This window comes from Chelonia mydas, chromosome 1 (genome assembly GCF_015237465.2).
Source record: "Chelonia mydas isolate rCheMyd1 chromosome 1, rCheMyd1.pri.v2, whole genome shotgun sequence".
Classification (NCBI taxonomy): domain Eukaryota; kingdom Metazoa; phylum Chordata; order Testudines; family Cheloniidae; genus Chelonia; species Chelonia mydas.
Genome location: NC_057849.1, coordinates 192852719 through 192874513, shown reverse-complemented (window position 1 = coordinate 192874513; position 21795 = coordinate 192852719). Strand labels below are relative to the sequence as shown.

Here is a 21795-nt window from a genome sequence, read left to right as displayed (position 1 = left end):
CCCGGCGCAGAGCACGCTGGGAAACGCCTGCCGCGCGGTGCATCACGGGAGGCAGCGGCCCGGCTTCAGTCCGAGAGGGAGCTTCTCTCCCCCCCACCCCCCTCCCAACTCCTTTAAAAATGGCCGTTGGCGGCGACGCGGGGCTTCTCGTCCAGGGGGTTCACAGCTAAAATACCCAGAAATTATTTTTTTTCCTCGCGGCTTAAAGCAGCCAATCAGCGCGCGCGGCGCCCGGTTGCCTGGTGTCGTTAGCAAGCGGGAAGTATGGCGGCGGCAAGGAGCGAGGCGGCTACGTCGGCTCTGGGAGCCAGGGAAGGTATCGGGGGCACTGGGGACCGGCCGGGTGGGTTACAGGGATCCTGGGGACTCTTGGTAGCCGGGCTCAGGGGTTTACTTAGTGTCTTTTCTCCTACCCTTTTAGTAGGTTGGTCGCGCGTTGCATCATGGGATTTGTAGTTTTTTCCTTGGCACAGCCTGGGTGTTAGCTCAGGGAGTGGACTACAAATTCCAGAGGGCTTTGCGCTCCCCCCCACAACAGTGCTGGTGCATGGGGCGCAGAGGGATCAGCTAAAGGGGGTGGGGGGCTGTGGTCGCTCGTGGAGCCCGTTAATGTGGGTGCAGCTGGGGGAGGGGAGGCTGGGCGAGTCGGTCCCTTCCCCATTCAGGGCATGTCAGAAAGAGGGGGGGGGTTACCTGTCCTTTTCTCCCTTCCCCCACAAAACAGTGAGCTGAGAGAGACCATGAGACAATAGCACTGGATGCCATCCACCTTCCCGTTGCCAGAGTGGTGCTGAAATCACCCCACGAGATGTGGCTGGGTTTCGGGTGTGGGGGAGGGTCTGTTGCAAGTAAGCAGCTGACATCCAGTCCCACAGGTGTATGTAAAGAACAACAAACAGTTCCTAAAATATCCTGTTCACTGTTCAGGGGGCTTTCCTTCATGAGTGAGAGAGCTAAAACAGAAGTTGTTTTATTTGTTTAAAAATGTAGGCCTTATTGCAAAGATAACCTTATAAAGAAGAAATATGCCATGTTTCCCTGCGTTTCCAGACAGCTTTTATGTTTCTATTGCTATTATAGCTTTTGTAGGTAGCATTGCCACTGCTGCTATTCAGAATTCTGTGGACAAGTGTGAACTTGACAAAAGTAATGTGCAGTTAACTCTGATTCTGTTTGGGAAAGTGACCAGCAGACATAACCGTTAATTTTGTATTTAGCCTATCAGTTCAGTGCTTGAAGACTGTTCTTCACCAACAGTCTCTTTTTAGCCATAGCATGCTTCCAGCAGGAGTATAAGAATGTAGTCGTATAGAACCTATATTGATTGTCAGAACTGATTGTTTCCTACTACCACAGAGTTTGACACTGGAGGGTAGTGGTCTGCTACTGAGCTGATGGTGGGAGGGGAACCAGCAGTGGGTAGAAATGGGAGAGTGGTTTACATGTGCTGTAAATAGGATACAGTCAGTACCTCCTCCTAAGCTGGGCTAATATCTGAAAGAGATAATTGGAAGCTGTAGATCCTGAAGCTTTAGTGGTCTAAGTTTCACTTATTTTGGAGACTGCCCCTCCTTCTCAGCTCTGTTACGACAAGTGCTTTCATCTGGAATGTTTTAACTCTGTCCCCAGAGTTAAGTGGTGGGTCTCAACTTTTTAGAATTTTGTCTTGCCCAAAATATATCTGGACTCAAGCACTGCATACTTTTACTGTGTACTGTTTGCTCAGGCTTTCCACTAGAGGCAGTGCTGGAATCTGGAACAGTTAGCCCATCAGTTAGCATTTCCCCATTTCTGGACCTTATGGGAAAGTTAGTTTGATCCTGTGTAGAGTTGTAATATGCATTACAGCTGTCCAGAGAACAACTATTCTGTTTTGTGACAACTTTTAAGGTTTTGAAATTTTTTGTTTCACCTTGGAATGAAAACAAAACCTTTTGGACATTTTTTGTGAAACAGAATTGTGTCAAGTTTCCACCCAGAAAGTCCACTCGAAGATCAGAAATCTTCCCATCGGAAACTTTGTTGAAATCTGTGTCTCCTCAAAACATTAAAGCTTTGATGAAACAGCATTTTTCAAAAACAACAATAAAAAAAGATTTTGTCAAAAAAATTCCAACCAGTCTAGTATACATGCTCCCAGTTTAGCGGGTGGGGAGTGGGGAAAACCTTTCCAGCGACAAATGGGAAGATTTCTCTGTGTTGGGACGTAAGCCATTTAAAAGAAAAAACTCCTTCCCCTTAAGTTGGTGTAAATAGACAACCTTCCAGATAAAAAAAAAACAATGCAGTCATTTTCCTGAATGTGCAGACTGCCCCAGTACTTCTGCTGCTCGTAGCTTTCCCAAGAAGCCGCAGAATGAAATTAATAAGACTCTGCTCTGTTTTGTTATTGCTATTCAGAGTAGTGTCATGAATCTCCTCGACTTCCTATTAATGGGATTGCTCGCTGGGAAAGAATTACAAGTCTTTGTTAGCTCCTATTCCCACTAAATACAGTGATCCCTTTTTTGCAGTTTTCAGAGTAGCAGCCGTGTTAGTCTGTATTCGCAAAAAGAAAAGGAGTACTTGTGGCACCTTCTCTTATGACTACTACAACAAAGGTGATCGGATTTTTTGAAAGGCAAGGGATGTATTAAATTTTTCATTACCAGAATCATGGTAAAAGATGGTGAGTAGATTTGGTGACTGGGATGGAAAATTTTCACAGCATTTTTTCAAGGCTGAAGCATTATAATATTGTTTGTAGAGCCATTATAGCTACCTGTCAGTCTGAGATACTTATATGGCACCCATTACTTTATTATCACAGTCTTGAATGTTTTACGTACCCCACATATCTGTGAGGTAGAGAATTATTGCCGCTTTAGAAGGGGAACTGAGACACATAGAACCTAAGTGACTTGCCAAAGGTCACACAGGAAAGTCTGTGGTGGAATATGGACTCCCAAGTCTCAAGGTAGTGTCCTAATCGCTGGGTCACCCTTCTTCTCATTTATTCAGTCTGAAATATTCATTTGACAAAGTCTCAGAGATGCAAATGATAGAATTCAGTTATTTCTCTCTAGTCATGAATACAAGTCTGTTTATATTGCTTGCGAATTGGCCGCACACGTGCTCATACTTTACTTCTTTTTCCCCCCCTTTCTCCAAGGTTCGGTAGTTAATTGGTCAGGTCAGGGGTTGCAAAAGTTGGATCCAACATTACCCTGTGATGCTGACATTCATACTCTAATTCTGGATAAAAACCAAATAATTAAACTGGAACACCTGGAGAAATGCAGGAACTTAATGCAGGTCAGTATTATATGGTTCGAGTTGGCCATGAAATAACTTAACCACACTGTGCTTGTTAAAATAATTCTGTCACAAGAATGAATTAATTGAGCTCAAAAAGTTCCTTTTTCGTAGTAAACTAACTACGCAACTTCCTATATTTCTGAATGGACGAGGTGATAGCTAAAAATTAGAGACTTTTTTTCAGTCCAGTACAGGTCTGCAGCTGATAGTAGCACAAATTGTCTCCCTGGTTACCTATATAATTCAGAGAAAAATTATTTCATTGTCTTAAAAAAATGCTGGTGCCTGGTACTCAGATATTGAGGGAACTCAGTTCGTAGTGAAGTCAAAAGTAATCTTAATGCTTAATGCTTGACTCAACCATAATAATGTTCTTTTAACATAAATTTTCCATGTGTAATAAATATGTATGTATATAGTACTTTCCATCCTTGGATTTCAGAGCTGTTTACAAAGAGTGCATCATTATCCTTATTTTACATGTGGTGTAGCTGAGGTGCTAGGAGGTTTAGTGACTCAAAAGGTCACACACACTGGCACAGCTAGATGTAGATGCCTATCTCATGACTGTTAGTGCTATGCCCTGTCACCAGACCATGCAGTCCTCCTTTCATTTGCACTCTCTTAAACAGGACTCTTTTCAGTTTAACCTATAGTTCATCTTTGTTCCATTTTGTCAAAAAACTTTTTATTGGTGCTTAAAAAGAGAAATACTTAGTTTATTTTCATGCTTTTATAACTACTGCTATCACAAATTCCAATATCACTTTTAGGGCAATCCGTCTAATAGCCAGGCCCTTGCAACATAAAATGTAAGACCATAGTTATAAGTGAGTCCTGTGCTAACGTATGTAAACTTCCAAGTTACACAATATACAACTGCTAAAATGAATTGACTGGTAAATTGAAATATGGTATAAAAATGTATTAACACAAGTAGAGGTGAAGAAAAAAATAAATGTAAAACAGGATAAAATACAAGAAGCAAAAGTGCTAACTGTAAAATTAAATGGTTTTACATTCTGACACTAATGCCCTGAGCCACTTAGGCCTTGATTCTGCAAATACTAATGTCCATGCTTAACTTTAGTCCCAGGAGTAGTCTGTTGAAATGAATAGGGCTATTCATGGTAGTAAAGTTAAACACGTGCATACGTGTTTGTAGGATCAGGGCACTAGTCTCCACAGGACATCTCTAACAAGTCCAAGTCCATCATTAACTATCATTCGACGTACTTCCAGCCAGACATGAATAACAGTCTTTTTGAGTTCCCTTATTAGCTTCCAGAAGAGAATCTAAACTAATACATGAAAGGAGCCTTTCAAGCCCAGTGCTCACAATATTGGCTTAGGAGAATGTTGTTTTAATTTGTTCTTTGACTCTTCATGTAGGAATTTATCATTCCTAAAACCCATACATTACATTTGGGATGGATTAGGATTTAGATTTATTATACCTGCTTGGAGCTACAAATGCACTGGGAGTTCACACAAGCAAATTTCAGTTCCGGCTAAAATTACAGTAAAAAACAGAGTAGTTAATCCTTTTCACAGCTGAACCACAGGTCCTATTGTATCAGAGAAGCTATAACGAAGACATTATCGGTTTTACTACTTGGTGTTGATGTATCAAAAATATGTACAAGGTCAGTTTTTCATGACACTTTCATATTAAAACATATATTGGTATCAGTGCATGGTAGCTTCACCATGGTTAAAGGGCAGTAAGTGTGTTTTCAATATGGATTCAAGTTTTCTGAGAGTTCTTGACTGTAGAATTAACATTTGCCTGGGTCTTAATCCTTGCTGACAAATTCTTAGAGTAGAAAGTGGCCATTATAAGTGGTCTGTATTTAAAACATAATTAAAAATTACTCTTTTTCTGGGGATAAAAACTATTTTTTGACACTTGTGTAAAATATTTTATTTTTTTATTCTCCACTATGGTGAGAATAAGCAAGTAGATTTTGATCCTGGAATAGTACATTTTCATGGTGAGTTTGCAAAGCTGATTTAAAATACTGATTACCAGTTACTAAATTCATTCTAGGTTTCAGTTTCTTTGGTTTCAGCAGGTAAAAGCCCAGGTGAATTTGTCCCAGTTTGTTGTATGAGATTTTAAGAGTATGATGAAGAAAGAGTCTGTATAGTTCTGCAATTTGTCTTGTCCACCTTATCCTTTGTGTGCAAATGGAAAATCTAGATTCATAGTATTTTTGTTGGATTGGATATTTAGCTGTTAAATCAGAGCAAGATCTCTGATAGGCTGTGTTGTTCATACACTTCGATAGTAAATATAAAACATTTCTTATATTCAATCTACAGCTATCTGTAGCCAACAATCGACTTGTAAGGATGATGGGTGTGGCTAAACTGACGCAGCTCCGGGTATTAAACTTGCCTCACAACAGTATTGGTTATGTGGAAGGGCTGAAGGATCTGGTGCACTTGGAGTGGCTAAACCTGGCAGGAAATAACCTTAAGGTGAAATATTTATTCTTTGTACGTTTTCTGAAATCTGTATTTCCGACGGTAGTGGGTAAATTGGAAAATACTGAAAAAACATCCCGGCATAGCCTGATTCTGTTCCATTTTTGTGCCCGCTAAATTCCCATTCACTTTAATGGGATCATTTGTGTCTTTCCAGTCTCTGAAGTGGAGAAAGGTAGTATTTGTGTAAGGGATCTCCTAGGAAAACTGACCTAAATAACTGAATCCCAAAATATAAAGGGATTTGGGTAATCTTTTGAAATGCAGGTCAGATACTAAACTTAATAATCTCATTTTTAATATAGTTATATTAATAATGTAGTTTTGAAATGGTACAGTTTGTCCAGTCTAATTAGCTTCAGAAAAGATTGCAGAATGTTGATATCAACTTTTATTTAATAGAAAAAGAAAGTCTTAGAGTAACTAATATGATTATTTATCTTGTTGTAGACCATAGATCAGATCAATAGCTGCACATCTCTTCAACATCTTGATTTGTCAGACAACAATATACCTCAAATAGGAGATCTCTCCAAGCTTTTGTCTCTAAAGGTAAATGCTTCCTTACCTTTCTGTCTTTGGACTATTCTTTGCAAAAAACAGTTGTGACAGTAACTCTAAGCAGATAGCATTTTTCATTATCCATTCACTTTTAAAAGCATTTTAATTAATCACCATAATTGCTGTACTACAGAGGTATGTAAAAATTTATTATCCCCAATTTTAAAGATGAAGAGATTGAGGCAGAGCATTTGTGATTCACTTGTGATCAATCTTTAATTTTTGTCCCAGGCCACATAGTGAATTGGTATGAGAGTAGTGGTGAGAACTTAAGTTCCTGGCTCCCAGTTCTCTTCTCAGGCTATGTCTACACTACTGCAGTAACTCCTAGAATATCAGGGTTGAAAGGGACCTCAGGAGATCATCTAGTCCAACCTCCTGCTCAAAGCAGGACCAATCCCCAATGTTTGCCCCAGATCCCTTAATGGCCCCCTCAAGGATTGAACTCACAACCCTGGGTTTAGCAGGTCAATGCTCAAACCACTGAGCTATCCCTCCTCCCCCAACGTAGCTGGCGTCGATGTACCTTAGGTCGAGTTACTGTGGGGTCTATACTGTGAGGGGTCGACAGGAGAAAATCTCCCAGCGACATACCATACCCTTCTCGTCATGGGTAGAGTACAGGGATCGACTAGAGAGCGATCTGCAGTCAATTTGGTGGGTCTTTACTAGACTCGCTAAACCGATCACTGGTGGATTGATCTCAGAGCGTCAATCCCCGCGGTAGTATAGACCTGCCCTCAGAATAAACTACTCCTCCTCCTCTTAAGTACTGGATCGGAACAAAGCAAGTTCTGCTACCTCTTTTGCACTGAACTATCTGCATAGGAGAAAGATACGTTTCCAAATGTACTTTTAAAAATATCGGTAGTTAGAAACTTTAAAACCGTACATTTTATAAAGGGAAATTTTGCTTTTAAATGTGAGGTTTTTTCAAGGTATTGCTATTTCCCTGACTATAACAACCAATAATCTGTTTGCAAACACTGGCAAATCTTTACTTTGTCATTTCATTGTGTGTGTGTTCTGAAGCTATCACTGTTCACAACGTTCATGTTTTGACAAAAAAAAGCATACATTTCATTACAATATTTTTTATTTCATAGACTCTGCTGCTGCATGGAAATATTATAACCTCACTTCGTATGGCACCTGTTTGCCTACCTCAAAGTCTGATTATTCTCTCTTTGGCAGAAAATGAAATCAGAGACTTAAACGAGGTAAGAATGTGGAATATTTATCCTCAAATTTTTACTTACAATAAAAAAGGATAGTTCTTTTGAGAGCAAAGTATCAAGAATGTATGTAAAATTGGCTTTGCTTTCTCCAAATATGCTAGACTACTGGAGTTTATTTGTACTCTTTTGTTTCTGTAGTAAAGATTCATGCAGTGAACTACTACACAAACCAGCTGATCCTCTGGTTTGGATGTTTTCCTTAAAACCAAAAAGAAATGTGTTGGGATGGAAGTTTTAACTTTCAGCTGTCATTTTTCCCCTTCCTTGTTTAATTGCTCAAAGATCCCAAAAGTCCAGTCCAAGGGCGAGATGTTGCCTACAAATTGATAAAATAACTTCTCCTGGCTTTTCTTCCTGTATCTACAGAGTGAGAACAAATCTGACCAGCTGCTGGCTTTCACAGCTGAGAAATCCAACAAACAATTTCTGTTCTCAAAAGGATAGGTCTGAAGTGCACAGCCTGGACCCAAACTTTTCCTAAATTTTGTATTCGTAGTTTTGGTTTGGGCCCATCTCTGTTCTGTTCTTTTACCATGAAGCAGATGGCAAATAGTCTGGCTATAGTTGTTTGTTATTTATCTTATTTATCTGATTTTTAAAATAAATAATAATAATTAGTTGCTCCTGCCAAATTGTCAGCATAGCCTTCGTGTTGGAGAGACCCCTTAATTTGGTCAGATTTACATTCCTCCGTCCTTTTCCTTAGGATCACATGGTCACAGTCCATCTTTTCTACTGATTGGCCTGACCATCGTAAGACATTCTTCTCTCCTGTGCTGATGCAGAATAACACAAATATTTAATCATACTATACCTATCCGGGCACTGAAAGGAGGTGATTCTTTCCAAAGGCCATGGGGGTTGCTGTGTTACAGGAAAGTGGATGGTTACATGACAGTGGTGTTCACAGTATTGTTAGTACTACTTTCTTTTTCTGAAGTAGTGTATGTGTTGCAAGTAAAAGTTACCGCATCTATAATGCTGGTACTCTGCCCAAGATGTCTAACCAATGGAAATACATTACGTTTTATAAACATGGAGTAGTTCTCTTCTGTCAACAAAAGACATCGTTTGTTACAGATTTCTTTCTTGGCTTCCTTTCCTGAGTTGGAGCAGTTGTCAATTATGAACAACCCTTGTGTGATGGCCACACCTTCTATTCCTGGATTTGACTATCGGCCATATATTGTCAGCTGGTGTCTGAATCTTAAAGTTCTGGATGGATATGTGATTTCTCAGAAAGAGAGGTGAAATAATTTTTTTAATTGCTCTTTTTAAATTGGTTCATATGTTTGGATAAAGTGAAGTAGTATATTATTTTTGTGTGAGTGGAAATGTATCTCTGGATCAACTGTACTTATCCATTCTGTCTTTGTTTGTTTGCTACTATATGTTTCGAGTTTTGAGGAAAAAATACTCAGTCTCTGCTTTGTCATGATTCATTTAATTGTGAATAGATATTCTGGACATGGTATGTATCTGTCAGTATATTACTGCTCCCTGACTGGATGAGCATAACTCTTATAAGGTTTACAGTGTGAATACTCACAATTTAAAATTCACTGTGTACTTTCTGTGAATATTCTGCAGTATATGCTTATAAAGTTTGTTGCAGTGAACATTCCTGCTAATAAACTCATTCATCCATATGTTTATAGACTACAAAAAGGGCCATAAACACAGGTGAAGTGAATAAATTTAAAAAATTGAACAGAAAATGGATAGGTGAAGAGCATTGCCAGCCCGTGGACTAGAATATCAGTTGCAGAATAGATCTTCTATTTCACAGCCTCTTCTTTTTTTTTTTTTTTTTGTGAGGGATTCTTCTCCATCAGCTCCTCTGAAGATCCCAGTTTCTCTGGCCTTTGTGCAGGGGACCATGCTTTGCATTTATATGGCAAAGGCACGCAGTAAAAGAAAAGTTACAAAGAGAGCTTAGCAATAAGAAAATGACTTGTATACAACTATGATTTTATGCCAAGACAATGACTGTGCGTTTTCTCCCCCCAGTTTGAAAGCAGAATGGCTTTACAGTCAAGGTAAAGGACGATCATATCGACCTGGCCAGCATGTTCAGTTAGTTCAGTATCTGGCCACTGTTTGTCCTCTTACCGCTACATTTGGTCTCCAGACTGAAGAGGATGCCAAACTGGAAAAAATACTGAGTAAGCAGAGGTAAGGACATTTTAGCTTGAACTATTGATGGCACTTAGTAAGTACTGTTCTATTCAACTGAGGGGTTTTAAGGATAATCTAATTAATTTTGACAGTTTAGGACCAGGTCTTGCGAGCCCTAACTTTTGTAAGGTGGCTTCAGTGAAACTTCTTGTACATGTAAAGATTTGTACAGTCAGCCCCTTGTTTTAGAATGGTTTAACCAATTGTTTTTTCCACAGAATAGCTGGTAGTTCCCTTCTGCACCACTAGTTGAATTCTTATTTTAAAAGAGAGATTTTAAAATTACTTGGATTTTGTTTGTGTTTAGGCTCCACCAGAAGCAGTTGATGTACCAAAGCCAAAATGAAGGGCTGCCTACATTCTCTACTCCCAACAAAGTGGTGCCTGCTACGTATGAACACAACAGTCCAACCCAAAGGCCCCAGATAATTCCTGAAAGTGGTAAGATCCAAATCTGCTACTGTGAGCTACTGTTCACTGTGGAAATGAACAAAATAGCTGTTTGCACACAAATAACTTTGTGAAGGGAAAATTGACAATGTAGTCCTACTCTGGAACAGATCCTTCAGATCTTTATTGTATTTGTTTGGATTGTTTTTAACTTAAGTAATACAGGTATTGATATACTTTGTTTTCTAATACCACTTTCATCACTTATTCAGATCTTGAAAACAGTCACTAATGAGATTAATAAGTAACAAATAATAATAATACCTTCTATTAGCTCATTACTTCCGTTATGTGCCAACTACTTTTTGACTGTTCTGTCTAGTCAGACATTTCTTCTTCGGAGGGACAATTTCTTACTGTTTTTGTATCGTATACAGCACCCTGGCATATAATGGGGTTCCCAAATGCTACTGCAATATCTATGTTAAATAATCATGTGATTGCCATTGTTAGCACTTCAGATACTATTATTACTCAGTAAGTACTTGGGTTGATTTAAATAAATAAATACCTATTGATTTAAATAAACAAATTATATATTTAAATACTGTGTAGTCTAAATTTGGCTTTCTGATCATCTAGAACCTGTTATCCAAAGGAATTCTTGGGTTGGGGCAGGCGCCAGTGATGACCATTCCTATGCAGTTAAGAATGTCTTTCCGGCTTCAGTGCAAGCTGAAAGAAGCTGTCACAATGAGCTGTACCTGGAGGACATACAGACTGATGAGGACAAACTGAACTGCAGCCTTCTGTCCTCAGAGTCTACTTTTATGCCAGTTGCTTCAGGACTGTCTCCAGTATCTCCCACTACGGAATTAAGGCTACATGGAATCAATTTGAACCTAGAAGAAGATGATAATACAGTGATTGTATTTGTGAAGGAGGTCAATAAAGATGAGGATGATAAGCAGGAAAAGACTTCTTGGGTTACAAATGAGTGTTCCATCAAAACAGCAGAAATTGTGGAAACTCAAGAGGAAGATAATGAGGATGGAATATTGCCTTCCCCTAGTCCAGCAACAGTCACTGCTAACCCAACTGCAAGTATTAATGACTGTTTCACATCATCTGTTGACCAGGTTCTATGCAGCCACCTCAAGCCACCATTAACTGATGATGAACCATTAATTAAAAATCTTTATACTGAGCAAACTATAGAGAGAAATTCTACTGATGCATCAGCTGCTGTTGACCAAGATGCTGAACTTCAAAGAATGAACAAAGCGGCCACCAAGCTTCAAGCCTGCTGGAGGGGATTCCACACAAGAAACTACCATCCCAGAGCCAAGGAAGTGCGTTACGAAATTCGGCTAAGCAGAATGCAAGAGCATATTATTTTCTTAACTGATGAAGTAAGAAAGTAAGTCAGAAGTCTTATTTTATGTTCTTATTCTCAAAACTGAATTAATGTAATTAGAACAGAAAAAATAACTTTTTCTAATGCATTTCAGAATGAGTATAAACTTATCTTGGCTTATGGAACTAATTCTATGGCTGTGACTCTATGCACAGTAGCTCTTTTGTATGCTAACACAGAACTACTATGATCACAGCAGGAGTCAGCTTTCTCTTCCGTCTCCCTTATCAGCATGTATGTAACTCCCCTCTTCACTCTATAGCTCTATCTACACGCGTTTGGTTAAAGGGAAATTTTCTCTCTTCTTCATCCTCCCACACTCAGGACAATAGACTCTAATATTAAGGCAAAATAAGGGAGCATAAAGCAACTATACTTTATGACATTCTCTTAAAGTTCAGCGAGAGTATGAATGGTTCTGAATGTGAAAGATGGTCGTCCAGGATCCGTGCTGAGATCACAGTAAATCAGTGTTTGGGGTATTCGTTTTTAATATAAGGTTCTTCTCTGAAAAGTGGCTATGTAACAAGGCATCATAGGAGTCCAATGTTTGTATGATTTCATCTCAAAGTTGCTCAGTTTACAAGATTATTTTGTCAGCCCTGCAGACTCAACCTGGGATCTGAGTGAAGATCTAGGATCATTCTATCTCATTACAAGTAATAAAGATTCTGTGAGTCAAATTAGGCCCTCAGTGACACCTGTGAAATCCCATTGCTTTCAGATGATGCCTATGGTTATATAAAAAGAAAAGGAGTACTTGTGGCACCTTAGAGACTAACCAGTTTATTTGAGCATGAGCTTTCGTGAGCTACAGCTCACTTCACGAAAGCTCATGCTCAAACTGGTTAATCTCTAAGGTGCCACAAGTACTCCTTTTCTTTTTGCGAATACAGACTAACACGGCTGTTACTCTGAAACCTATGGTTATATAGGTGCAATCCATTAACCTATGGTTGGGTTTGAAGAGGTTCATGCAGAACCTTTATTACTGATGTTGATGCATGAAAAGGGAAATATCTCAGCTTGGCTCTTGGAGCTCAGTTTGAGTTATGGAGCTAGAAGTTAGAAAAGCATTGGATAAAGTGAGCAAATTTTATACAAAACCAGTGAGACACAATAAAATACGACCTCATAATGCCACTTTCAGTGGTACTTTACAGAAGAGAAACACTTCAGTCATTTGTTTGTAATTACCCACGTCTTAAAGCTGATGGGAAGCAAAATTGACCTTGCCTGGTGGATCCCTTACTAGAAAGTTGTCTGCTAATAGCTGTATTGTTTGTCACTAGCAGTTTGAAAAATGTGTGTAGAAACCCACAGTGGGTTTCACTTTTTTCCATGACTGACCAAAGTGATGGATGTGTCTGTGAAAAGAAGAGGCGGAGTTGTGGCACCTTAGAGACTAATAAATTTATTTGAGCAAATAAATTTGTTAGTCTCTAAGGTGCCACAAGTCCTCCTTTTCTTTTTGCGGATACAGACTAACACGGCTGCTACTCTGAAATCTGTGAAAAGAGTTTCACAGAAGGAAGTGAGAGCTCTCTGATAGGGAGTTCTATAGAAACAGTTAAACAACATGAGGACCCTGTGTCCTTCAGATACAAAGGATGTTCAGTAGACCATGGAGAATGGAGTACAAAAAGCTTTAATAGTGAGCAGGATAGTAGTTTTCTCCAACAGTATTTGAAGTCTGTTCAGCAGCTAAAAGATGCTGATAAGTCAAGTTGCAATATTTAAATGTTTGCCCTGTAGTATCTTTCAAGAACAGCCTCATATAAAATTGTACATTAATACAAATGTACTGGTATTTTCAACCCAAAAAAACACTTCTTTATTTCAGTATTTAAAATGAAATATCTTGGGTGTGTGTGTGTGTAGATTAAGAAAAGAAAGAGAAGAAGAGAGGATTCAAAAACTTGTACAAGAGGAGGCTGTCAGATACCTTTGGAACCAGGTAAACCTCTTTCTTTCTCTCTCCCTCTTTTTCCTATTTACAGATTAACTAAAAAGCATGCTTCTAAATACATATTCTTTTTAAGTATGAAAAGTATAGCTCATCCTTGCAAAACTGACCTTGCATGCTAGATGCATTACTAGAAAGTTATCTGCTAATTGGTTATATTGCCTGCCATTAGAACTTTAGAAAAAGTACGCAGAACTGTCTGCAAAATTAGAAACTTAAATATGTTTTAATAACTAAAAATAAAATCAGTTTAGAATAGAAGTAAGGAGAAAATACAGAAGAAGGTAAATGAGTCAAGTGGGAGAAAATGGGAAGCAAAACTGACTTGGCATGGGGGATCCCTTACTAGAAAGTTCTGTTAATGGCTATATTGTCTGCCACTAGCAGTTTGAAAATGTGTGTAGAAACCCACACTGGGTTTAGTGAAAGAATAACTGGCTATTGCCAGATTATTCTCTGAGTGACTTAAGACTATGAAGCCATACTAATTGTTCTTTAACTAAATTCTAACTCTGAAAGGTTGATGCTACGTCATATAGGTGGACCTCTTTCAAAGAGTTGGGTACTTCTGTAGTTGTAGTATCACGACAGTGAAACCTTTATATTCTTTTAAACATGTGTTGTCCCTTCTTAAAATCTTCCTCAGTGGTTTTGTTTCTTTTCCCTTTCATCCCGTCCCCTCCCCTCTTCTGTTTAACAGTGGGAAGTTCATCTTTCCCTTCTTTGAGGCAAAGTGCACTTACTTTTTATTTAGTCCTTGTATCTTACATTGAATATTAGATTGACTGCCAATTTACAAAACATTCCTAAGAAGCAAAGTATGTTATTCCATCATGAAATCTTTTTTTCCCTATGGTTTACAGGTTAGATCCCTTCAGCAGTGGCAACTTTCAGTGAACCAAAACCTTAGCACTTGGCAGCTTGGTGCTTCTGCATCAAGTACTTTGTGTCCATCCAAACTATCTGTCCAGTCATCTGGGCTCAATCAAGAAAACTCTCCTGTTGGTAGTTCTACCTGGTTGGTTTCAGCTATTGAAGCTCTTCATGAGAAAACTTTACCTGAGTTCCCAGATTCTGGCTTTCACTCCTCTATAACTGACCAAACTCATGTTAATGACTCTCATGGCTCTGAAAAGAGTTCCACAGAAGGAAATGAGAGCTCTCTGATTGGGAATTCTATAGAAACAGTCAAACCGTCTGGAGATCCTGTCTCAGAATGTATTTCAGATACAGAGGGTGTCCAGGCAGACCATGAGGAATGGAGTCAAGAGAGCTCAAATAGTGAGCAGGACAGTAGTCTTCTCCAACAATACTTGAAGTCAGTTCAGCAGCTCGAAGAGGCTGATGACAGGACAAGTTGCAGTGATGGGACAGAAAGGAGTAGGCCACAGACAGCTGCATCAGCAGAAAAACAGGATTCTTTGTCAGACGCTGTTTCTGTAAATGTCTCTCAAGATGTACCTTCACCTGCACAAAATGAAATTAATCAGACACCAGAAAGTTACAAATTGAATTCAGGAGTAGTAGAAGGGAAGCAAACAGAATGTGATGCTTCATTTCAGGAGCTGCATGTTGGCATAGCAGTGTAGTAGGCTTAGCTCCATGGAAAATTAGGGAATACGATTAACTTTTTTTTGCCGTTTATACAGAATTTGTATTCTTTTCATATATTCTATTCTGGATTCCCAAACCCATTTTACCGGAAAGGCTTAACTTTTAATAGCATCTTGAATGTTGATGCTAACTATGCTAAACTGCATTATTTATTGAATGTTGATGTTAACTATGCTAAACTGAAATGAGCAAAGTTCTCTGTGGTGGACGTAATGCACTTTATTTCTGAATGACTCTTGTAGCTTAATAACTGGTTTTCATAAAGTATAATTCAAAGGATTATGATTTTTTCCTATTGGCTCAATTCAGCTAAAGTAGATAAGCTTTAGTAAGTTTTTATTTTTCCTAAAAGTCAGAGCTTAAGTTCATGTTCTGTGCAAATAAGGAAACAGCATGGGAAAAGACAGGAATAGAGGAAGAATGAAGACTATCTCTGCATGTATCAGTATAAACTGCCAGGAAACAGGACAACAGAAGTCACTTAATAGAGCTTCTGTGGACCCGAACTTAGGTATCTGTCAAGATTTTCAAAAATAAGTGCTCTAAAACTTGAATCCCAAGTCACTGACAGGACAAGTTGCAAGTGATGGGGCAGTAGGCCACAGACAGCTGCATCTGCAGAAAAACAAGATTCTTTTAGGTCTTTTTTTTTTTTAAGACAATTGAAGCTCCTGGGTGCTCTGCACCTTTGAAAATAGGCCATTTATTTAGAAGCCTAAATATGGACTTAGGAGAGTCAAACTTTAGGAATGCATCTTTAAAACAAGTCTTGACCCTTGTCTCCCGTTCAGCCCAATCGTGCTGTCCTTTCTCAGGTAAGACTCATGGTAGGGTCAATGGCAGTATTTCATGAGTAAGGGCTCCAAAAGGACCTAGTAACATAAGCATAGGCAGTGTCCCTCTCTGCCAAGTGAACCGCAGCAATGTGTGGTAGGAACAAGATGAAAACATAGTTTTGGAGGGAGCCATACTGGTGTGGTTAAAATGGAGGCCTGATTACCTAATTAGAAGTATTGAACCTCCACAAAGATGGCCCTGTTATCTGCTGGTATCTCAGGTGTAAATATTAGAAGGAGATTCCATGAGTTGAAACAGTTTCCTGCCCCTTAGTTGGTTTTTTCTCATGTAAAGGAGCATTAAACATTTGACACTAATTGGTTTTAATTAATTGTAAACATGTGTGTCTCAATGTGCTGATTTAATTTTGCTTCACCTTCCTTTTAAGCTCTGGGGAAGCGGTGACAGCAGATAAAGTATAAATGGCAGTTAGGCATAATGCAGACCCCACTTTATCCTGTTATACCTTGTTCAGGGAAATAAAATCTTCAGTATGGCACAAAAGTAGCAATAGAAAATTATTGTGCCATGTAATTGGGAAAGGTCATCAGTAAAATAAAAAAATCAGCAAACGCACTGTGACGCTGAACCTCCAGATCACTAGTCTTGCATTTTGCAACATGAGAGATCAATGCTCTTTGAATTATGTGTGTGAATTTCTCTGAGGTCAGTGCAACTAATCACATGAACAAAGATAGTTTTCACAAGGTCAGCTATTGCTTCTTCAAATATAAAGTGATTTTTCCAAACATGTCACCCTGTTAAATTCTGGAGATTATTATTTTTTAAAAGTCTTGATTCCCAGTCCCTATTAGGTCCTAAGGATGGAATTCACCCCTGTGCAGACAGTTGGCAGAAAGCCACTGAACCACTTAAGTCCCCAAAATAGATCTGAAGTGGAACTCAAGTAGTGTATGGGCCTTTTACCAGCCCAGTGCAGAGGCGTGAACTTCACCTTGAAAGAATAAAGCTTATCTTTATATACAGTACAACCTTCTTTTTTTCCAGAAGTCATGGGGATGTTATATATGTATTGGGTAATCTGGGAATTCTTGTTGTAATTAAGAAGCTAGGGCACTTGACTTTGTTTTGAATAATGAGAATATTTAGATAATTGAGGTTGAAATATATTAAATATACATCTTGCCACCTCATGCTAGTTAAAACATATCTGTAGTGTAATTGAGTTGGCATTTAGATGATCTAAGGAGATGTGAGTTCTCTACTTCCATTGAAATCAATGGCTGTTGGGGATCTCTGCCTCTTTCAGGATGGGGCCCCTAGGGGGGTTGGTGATTTTGTATCAATCTGGTGTGGAACTCTCATGTATCTCTTTAAAGGGACTTGGAGCATACCATTAAGTGTGAGAAGATTTCTCTGCGGTACACAAAACAGTTGCCAAATGTTGAAAGGAATCACTAAGTTCTCTCTCTAGTGACAGAATGTTAGTGTAATAGATCTCATGTTGAAAATTTAATTTCTTTGGATAACAGTATCAATTACTGAAGACTTTAATTTTGCTATTTTATATAAAAGTGCCTCATTTGCTGCCAGGAACTAAGCTGAGAAGAGTCAACATATGTTGTGTAAGTGCCAAAAGGTAATACCTTCATAAAACCAATTTTCCATGGAAGCCATAGAAGTTCATAGTATTCCCTGTAGTTGTGGGACTTGCAAACACAAATGCATGAAGACTTATTTTACCTGATATCTATATCAACTGTTGTAACCTGTACATCCAACTCTCTATATAACATCCAAAAATCTTTCATTTTGTGAAGATATAGCAAAATATATACCAACTTATAATATTCAGCTGTATCTTTTTACTTTTTCAAAAGCTTTGAAGCACAAAATATCTCTTCTGTTATTGTGCGGTATATCTTGCATGTGTAGAAAATAAATTGCCTAAATTTAGCATATTTAAACGTCAGAGAAAGATTTGGATTAATAACTTTTGCAGGATTAGAAGTAATTAGTTGTACATAAGCAAAAATATTGTGTTGAGCAGCATGAAATAAAAGGCTAAATAATACCTTAAATATGGAAAGGAAAAGAGAGAAAAGATAAAGCTGAAAAATAGCAAACAAGATGTATGCTAAAATAGGCTTATTTGAGCTAACGGAGTCTCAAATAAGCGATTTTTGTAGTGTCATACTTTATGGCTCAATTTTTCTTAGAGAATAAAACTTTTAAAGAGTAATTTTGGTCAATTTTGGGATGTGTACACAAGTCCTAGTTGTGGTCCATGTTTTGGTTTCCTTACAATATTTCTACATTTTTATGATTGAAGAAGGCAGTTTATTTTAATTTCCACTCCACGTAATAAGTGATAGACTGTGAATGCTCACAGGGTAGAATTTGGATAAATGGAATTGAAAGATAATCTTAAAATGCAGACCATTTAAAAAATCTATTTAGAGAACAATTGATTTATATATTAAGTAATCTCTTTCCTTCCTTAGAAAGAAAAGTGGGGAAATTCCCCATTGAAGACGACAGATGAATCACCATTTGTTTTTTTGTATGAAACTTATGTAATGATTACTGTAGTGCATTCCTCAGGAATCTAGAATTGTAATGAAATCAATGGGAGTTCTGAGTATATAAGGAATTTAGAATCTGTTGCTATAGATACTTGAGTGGTGACTAATCTGTCCTCTACATCTCCCCACCCTTTATGCTGTTTGGTAAACAAAATGAATGAGCACTCTAAGGGAGAACTTTCCAAAAGCATGAAGCAGTGGTCTAACACTGCTCTCATTCACTTCAAAGGAAGCAGAGTTAGGCTTACACTGAGTGCTCTTGCAAATCCCACCCTAAAAGTTTATCGTCGTTACAGAAATGCTTTTCTCACAGTGCAGGGAAAACATTAAGATTACAAGTTTGGTTTGATCATTCTAAAACATAAGTATCACTGGACAAATAGCTGTGGAAGCCCTTGATAAGTTAAATGGTGCAAGTATAACAACTTTTATAGATTTATTTCTAGGAGACCCCATAACATGCATGCTACATCTAATAAGAAAATGTACTTATCAGCCAATCTGTGTGTATGTATGTAAATAAGCTCATTTTTCTGAATAACATAGAATGCCATTGAGCTTGCAAGTTGTTCATGATTATATTATTTTAGGTATATTGACTTATGACTTTTTTGTACACAATGTCTATAGAACTCCAAGCCTTATTGCCACTTGTGGCGGATTGTTTGGGGAACTGGCCAAACTCAAGAAATGGAAGATGTGTTCCTCTGAGTCTACTTTGGTTCATTTTATTTGAGTTGAAAATATGTCTAATTTGAAATGGAGATGACTTGAATGAAAACGCAGTATAAAGCCGGTCAGTTCCTCTGTTTTAACTAGTGGAAAGGAGACTTTTCTATTTATTTTTTCCTTCAGGATTGTGCCACTCAATTAAGTAAACTTAAAGTATAGTGAAGCCTTTCAAAAAAGTATTTTAATAGACCATTTTCCTACTGTAACTTTCTCAGAAGTTTTTCACACAACATTTTTTGGTCCCATGGTTTGTCTTGGTGGCCAAGACTTATGCTATCTTAAATGTTCACATCACTTCAGCAAAAAGTAAAGGACCTAAGACACTTAACTCTTATAAACTATTTAATAGTATTACAATAAGAGGTGCTTTAACCATGAATAAGTGCCATACCAAATCTTAACTTACAGAACTAATAGGTGTAAATAGTGATATAGGAGACCACTTTATGGCTTCATTACATATAAATTCAGTGGGCTAAATTCACCCTTAGTGTAATTTCTCTGAAGTTAATTTTGTTAAGTTTGAATCTTTCACAGTAGTATTCTACCTCTAACCTAGTCTTAAAAAACAACAATTAGGCCTTGATTTGTCTTTATACTTCTCACTATTTTCTGTGAAGAATGTTGAGTGGTTAAACTGGTACAATTTGTATATTTTCTATGATTGTTTACATGTATGAATTTATTGGTTCTGATATTTAGTTTGTACCTCTGAGTCTTGATTTTTAAATAAATTTGTACACTGATTGGATATGTTTGAGCTTGGTGTTAAGTTTATACAAATGTCAGTCACTTTCAGTTAAGTTTTCTGTAGTGCCTTTAATCTGAAGTGATTTACAAATATGAAAATCAATAAATCATAGTAGTCAGTAAGGTAGGTGTTTTATGCTTGGATGCAGAGAGGTAAAGAGGTTAAGGGCCCACCTTATCACTGATGAAAATTGGAGCAGGACTGGGTCTTAAGTGACTTGCCTAAAGTTATGAATCAAATTGACAGTCATGATTTTTGGGGTCCTGACTCCCAGTCCCCTGCTTCAAACTCTGTTTTTCAGGTTGTCTTATGATCAGATTAGGAGGGCTTGGAGGTGTTTTGCACAAAACCATGATTTCTGGGCAGAGGATACAACAAATTTGCTCCTCCATTTTTAGATCTTTTGCCTCACATTGTTGGTTGTCCCTGCACAATCTTCTTTCCTCACAAAGGACTAAGGCAATGGATGACATCCTGGGGGGGGGAAAAAAAAAAGCAGAGCTTAAACAGTTGAAGCAAATAGCTGTTGAGCTGAATTTATTTAGGAGTGCAGAGAGCCAAAGAGTCAAAGCAACATGAGACTTTGCTTTTTTCAAAGTGAATATAAGGTGTGAAAAGGCAATTGCACAGGGGCAAAGGGCAGTGGGATGGTTAGTGCCCAATCAAAATCCTGGGGCACACAGCCAAGATTTATCTGAAGTACATCCTACCAAGGTTCTAGAAATAAATTTAATGAAAAAGAGCAAGAAATAAATTTAATGAAAAAGAGCAAGATCAGCTCTGACTAGGTTGAAGAGCCAGACTGGCAGTTGAAAAATTATAGTTCCAGTGTGGAGTTTTCACTTAGTGCAGTTAAGGAACCACTTCTAAGCTCCAAGAGTGCTGTATTCTGGGTGGCACATGAGCATTTGCAGAGAAGTGTCTCTTGATTCACCACTGCAGCCTTTAGTGACCAAGAACCTTCAGAGATGGGGATTTCAGTCCTCCTTGAGCTAGGGAGCACAAGGTCCAGGAATAAGAATCCTGCCAGAAAATCGAGATACAGAATTACAGAGTAAATTAATCCCCCTTCTGGTACTTTAGAACTACCAGGTGGCTGCCACGCAATTAAAAAAAATTCTAAAGGTCATTTGGATTTTACCAAACCAGCCAACCCACCTCCTTCAAAATATTCTAGCAGCTCAGGACTGTGCAGAGCCATATAGAATTGCTTTGCTAAATTTACACCAGTTAAAGACCCAGCCCTTTTGTCAATCCTGATACTGAAAAAATGAGTAATGCTAAAGCCTTTGGGGGCCCCTGTTGGGTTCTTAGAATAAGTATGGGGTGAGTTTGAATGCCACCTTTAAGTAATGTGGCTATAATATTGCAAATGCTTAGTTCCAATATCAGTCATGTCCATGTTTTGACTTTCATGTTTATAGAGGTGTATGACATTTTAATCTTCAGACACAGGAGGAAAACATGGGCATTACTATCTCAGACAATTCTATGACTACCCACATGCAGAAAATTGCTGGTGTAATCTTTGTGGATAGCAATCTGTTCAAACTTGCTGAGAGCAGTAGATTTCTTTTTCAAAGTCTCATTTAGAAAGCAGAAAAGTATCTGATAAATGGAAACTTGAGCTAGGTTGTAAATTTCCTTCTCATAGGCCTTCCTCTATAGGCAAGCTCACAGTGGTATAATACACAGATGTAAGTACTGCTATGTAGTTAGAACAGTGCACATCCCTGTTGTGCTATTTCTAAAACTGATTTAATCCTTCTCTTTCCATT

The 21795-nt window shown here is 38.2% G+C and overlaps 1 protein-coding gene across 8 annotated transcripts; it reads left to right on the top strand.

The window, feature by feature from the left end:
* The first annotated feature begins 49 nt into the window (after positions 1-49).
* On the top strand, positions 50-20017 carry CEP97 (centrosomal protein 97). 8 transcript variants are annotated; one of them, XM_037907852.2, is made up of 12 exons: positions 177-316; positions 2514-2600; positions 3152-3294; positions 5623-5781; positions 6238-6339; positions 7455-7568; positions 8667-8833; positions 9597-9761; positions 10072-10205; positions 10797-11574; positions 13453-13528; positions 14401-20017. In XM_037907852.2, exons 1-12 carry the CDS (start codon positions 265-267, stop codon positions 15124-15126), a joined length of 2703 nt encoding a protein of 900 aa, XP_037763780.1. In that variant the 5' UTR covers positions 177-264; the 3' UTR covers positions 15127-20017. The 8 variants fall into 8 exon arrangements, with proteins under 8 accessions (XP_027679904.2, XP_037763780.1, XP_043394482.1 ...); XM_037907857.2 differs by lacking the exon at positions 177-316 and adding an exon at positions 654-848; XM_027824103.3 differs by lacking the exon at positions 2514-2600 and having other exon boundaries at positions 50-316.
* The last annotated feature ends 1778 nt before the right edge of the window (positions 20018-21795 follow it).

What these genes read in the sequence shown, in the direction of transcription:
- CEP97 (XM_037907852.2), top strand. Translation starts at nt 265, where the DNA reads ATGGCGGCGGCAAGGAGCGAGGCGGCTACGTCGGCTCTGGGAGCCAGG. An exon ending in CCAGATAATTCCTGAAAGTG is followed by an intron (nt 10,206 to 10,796) that starts GTAAGATCCAAA and finishes CTGATCATCTAG; the next exon opens with AACCTGTTATCCAAAGGAAT. An exon ending in TCAGATACCTTTGGAACCAG is followed by an intron (nt 13,529 to 14,400) that starts GTAAACCTCTTT and finishes TATGGTTTACAG; the next exon opens with GTTAGATCCCTTCAGCAGTG.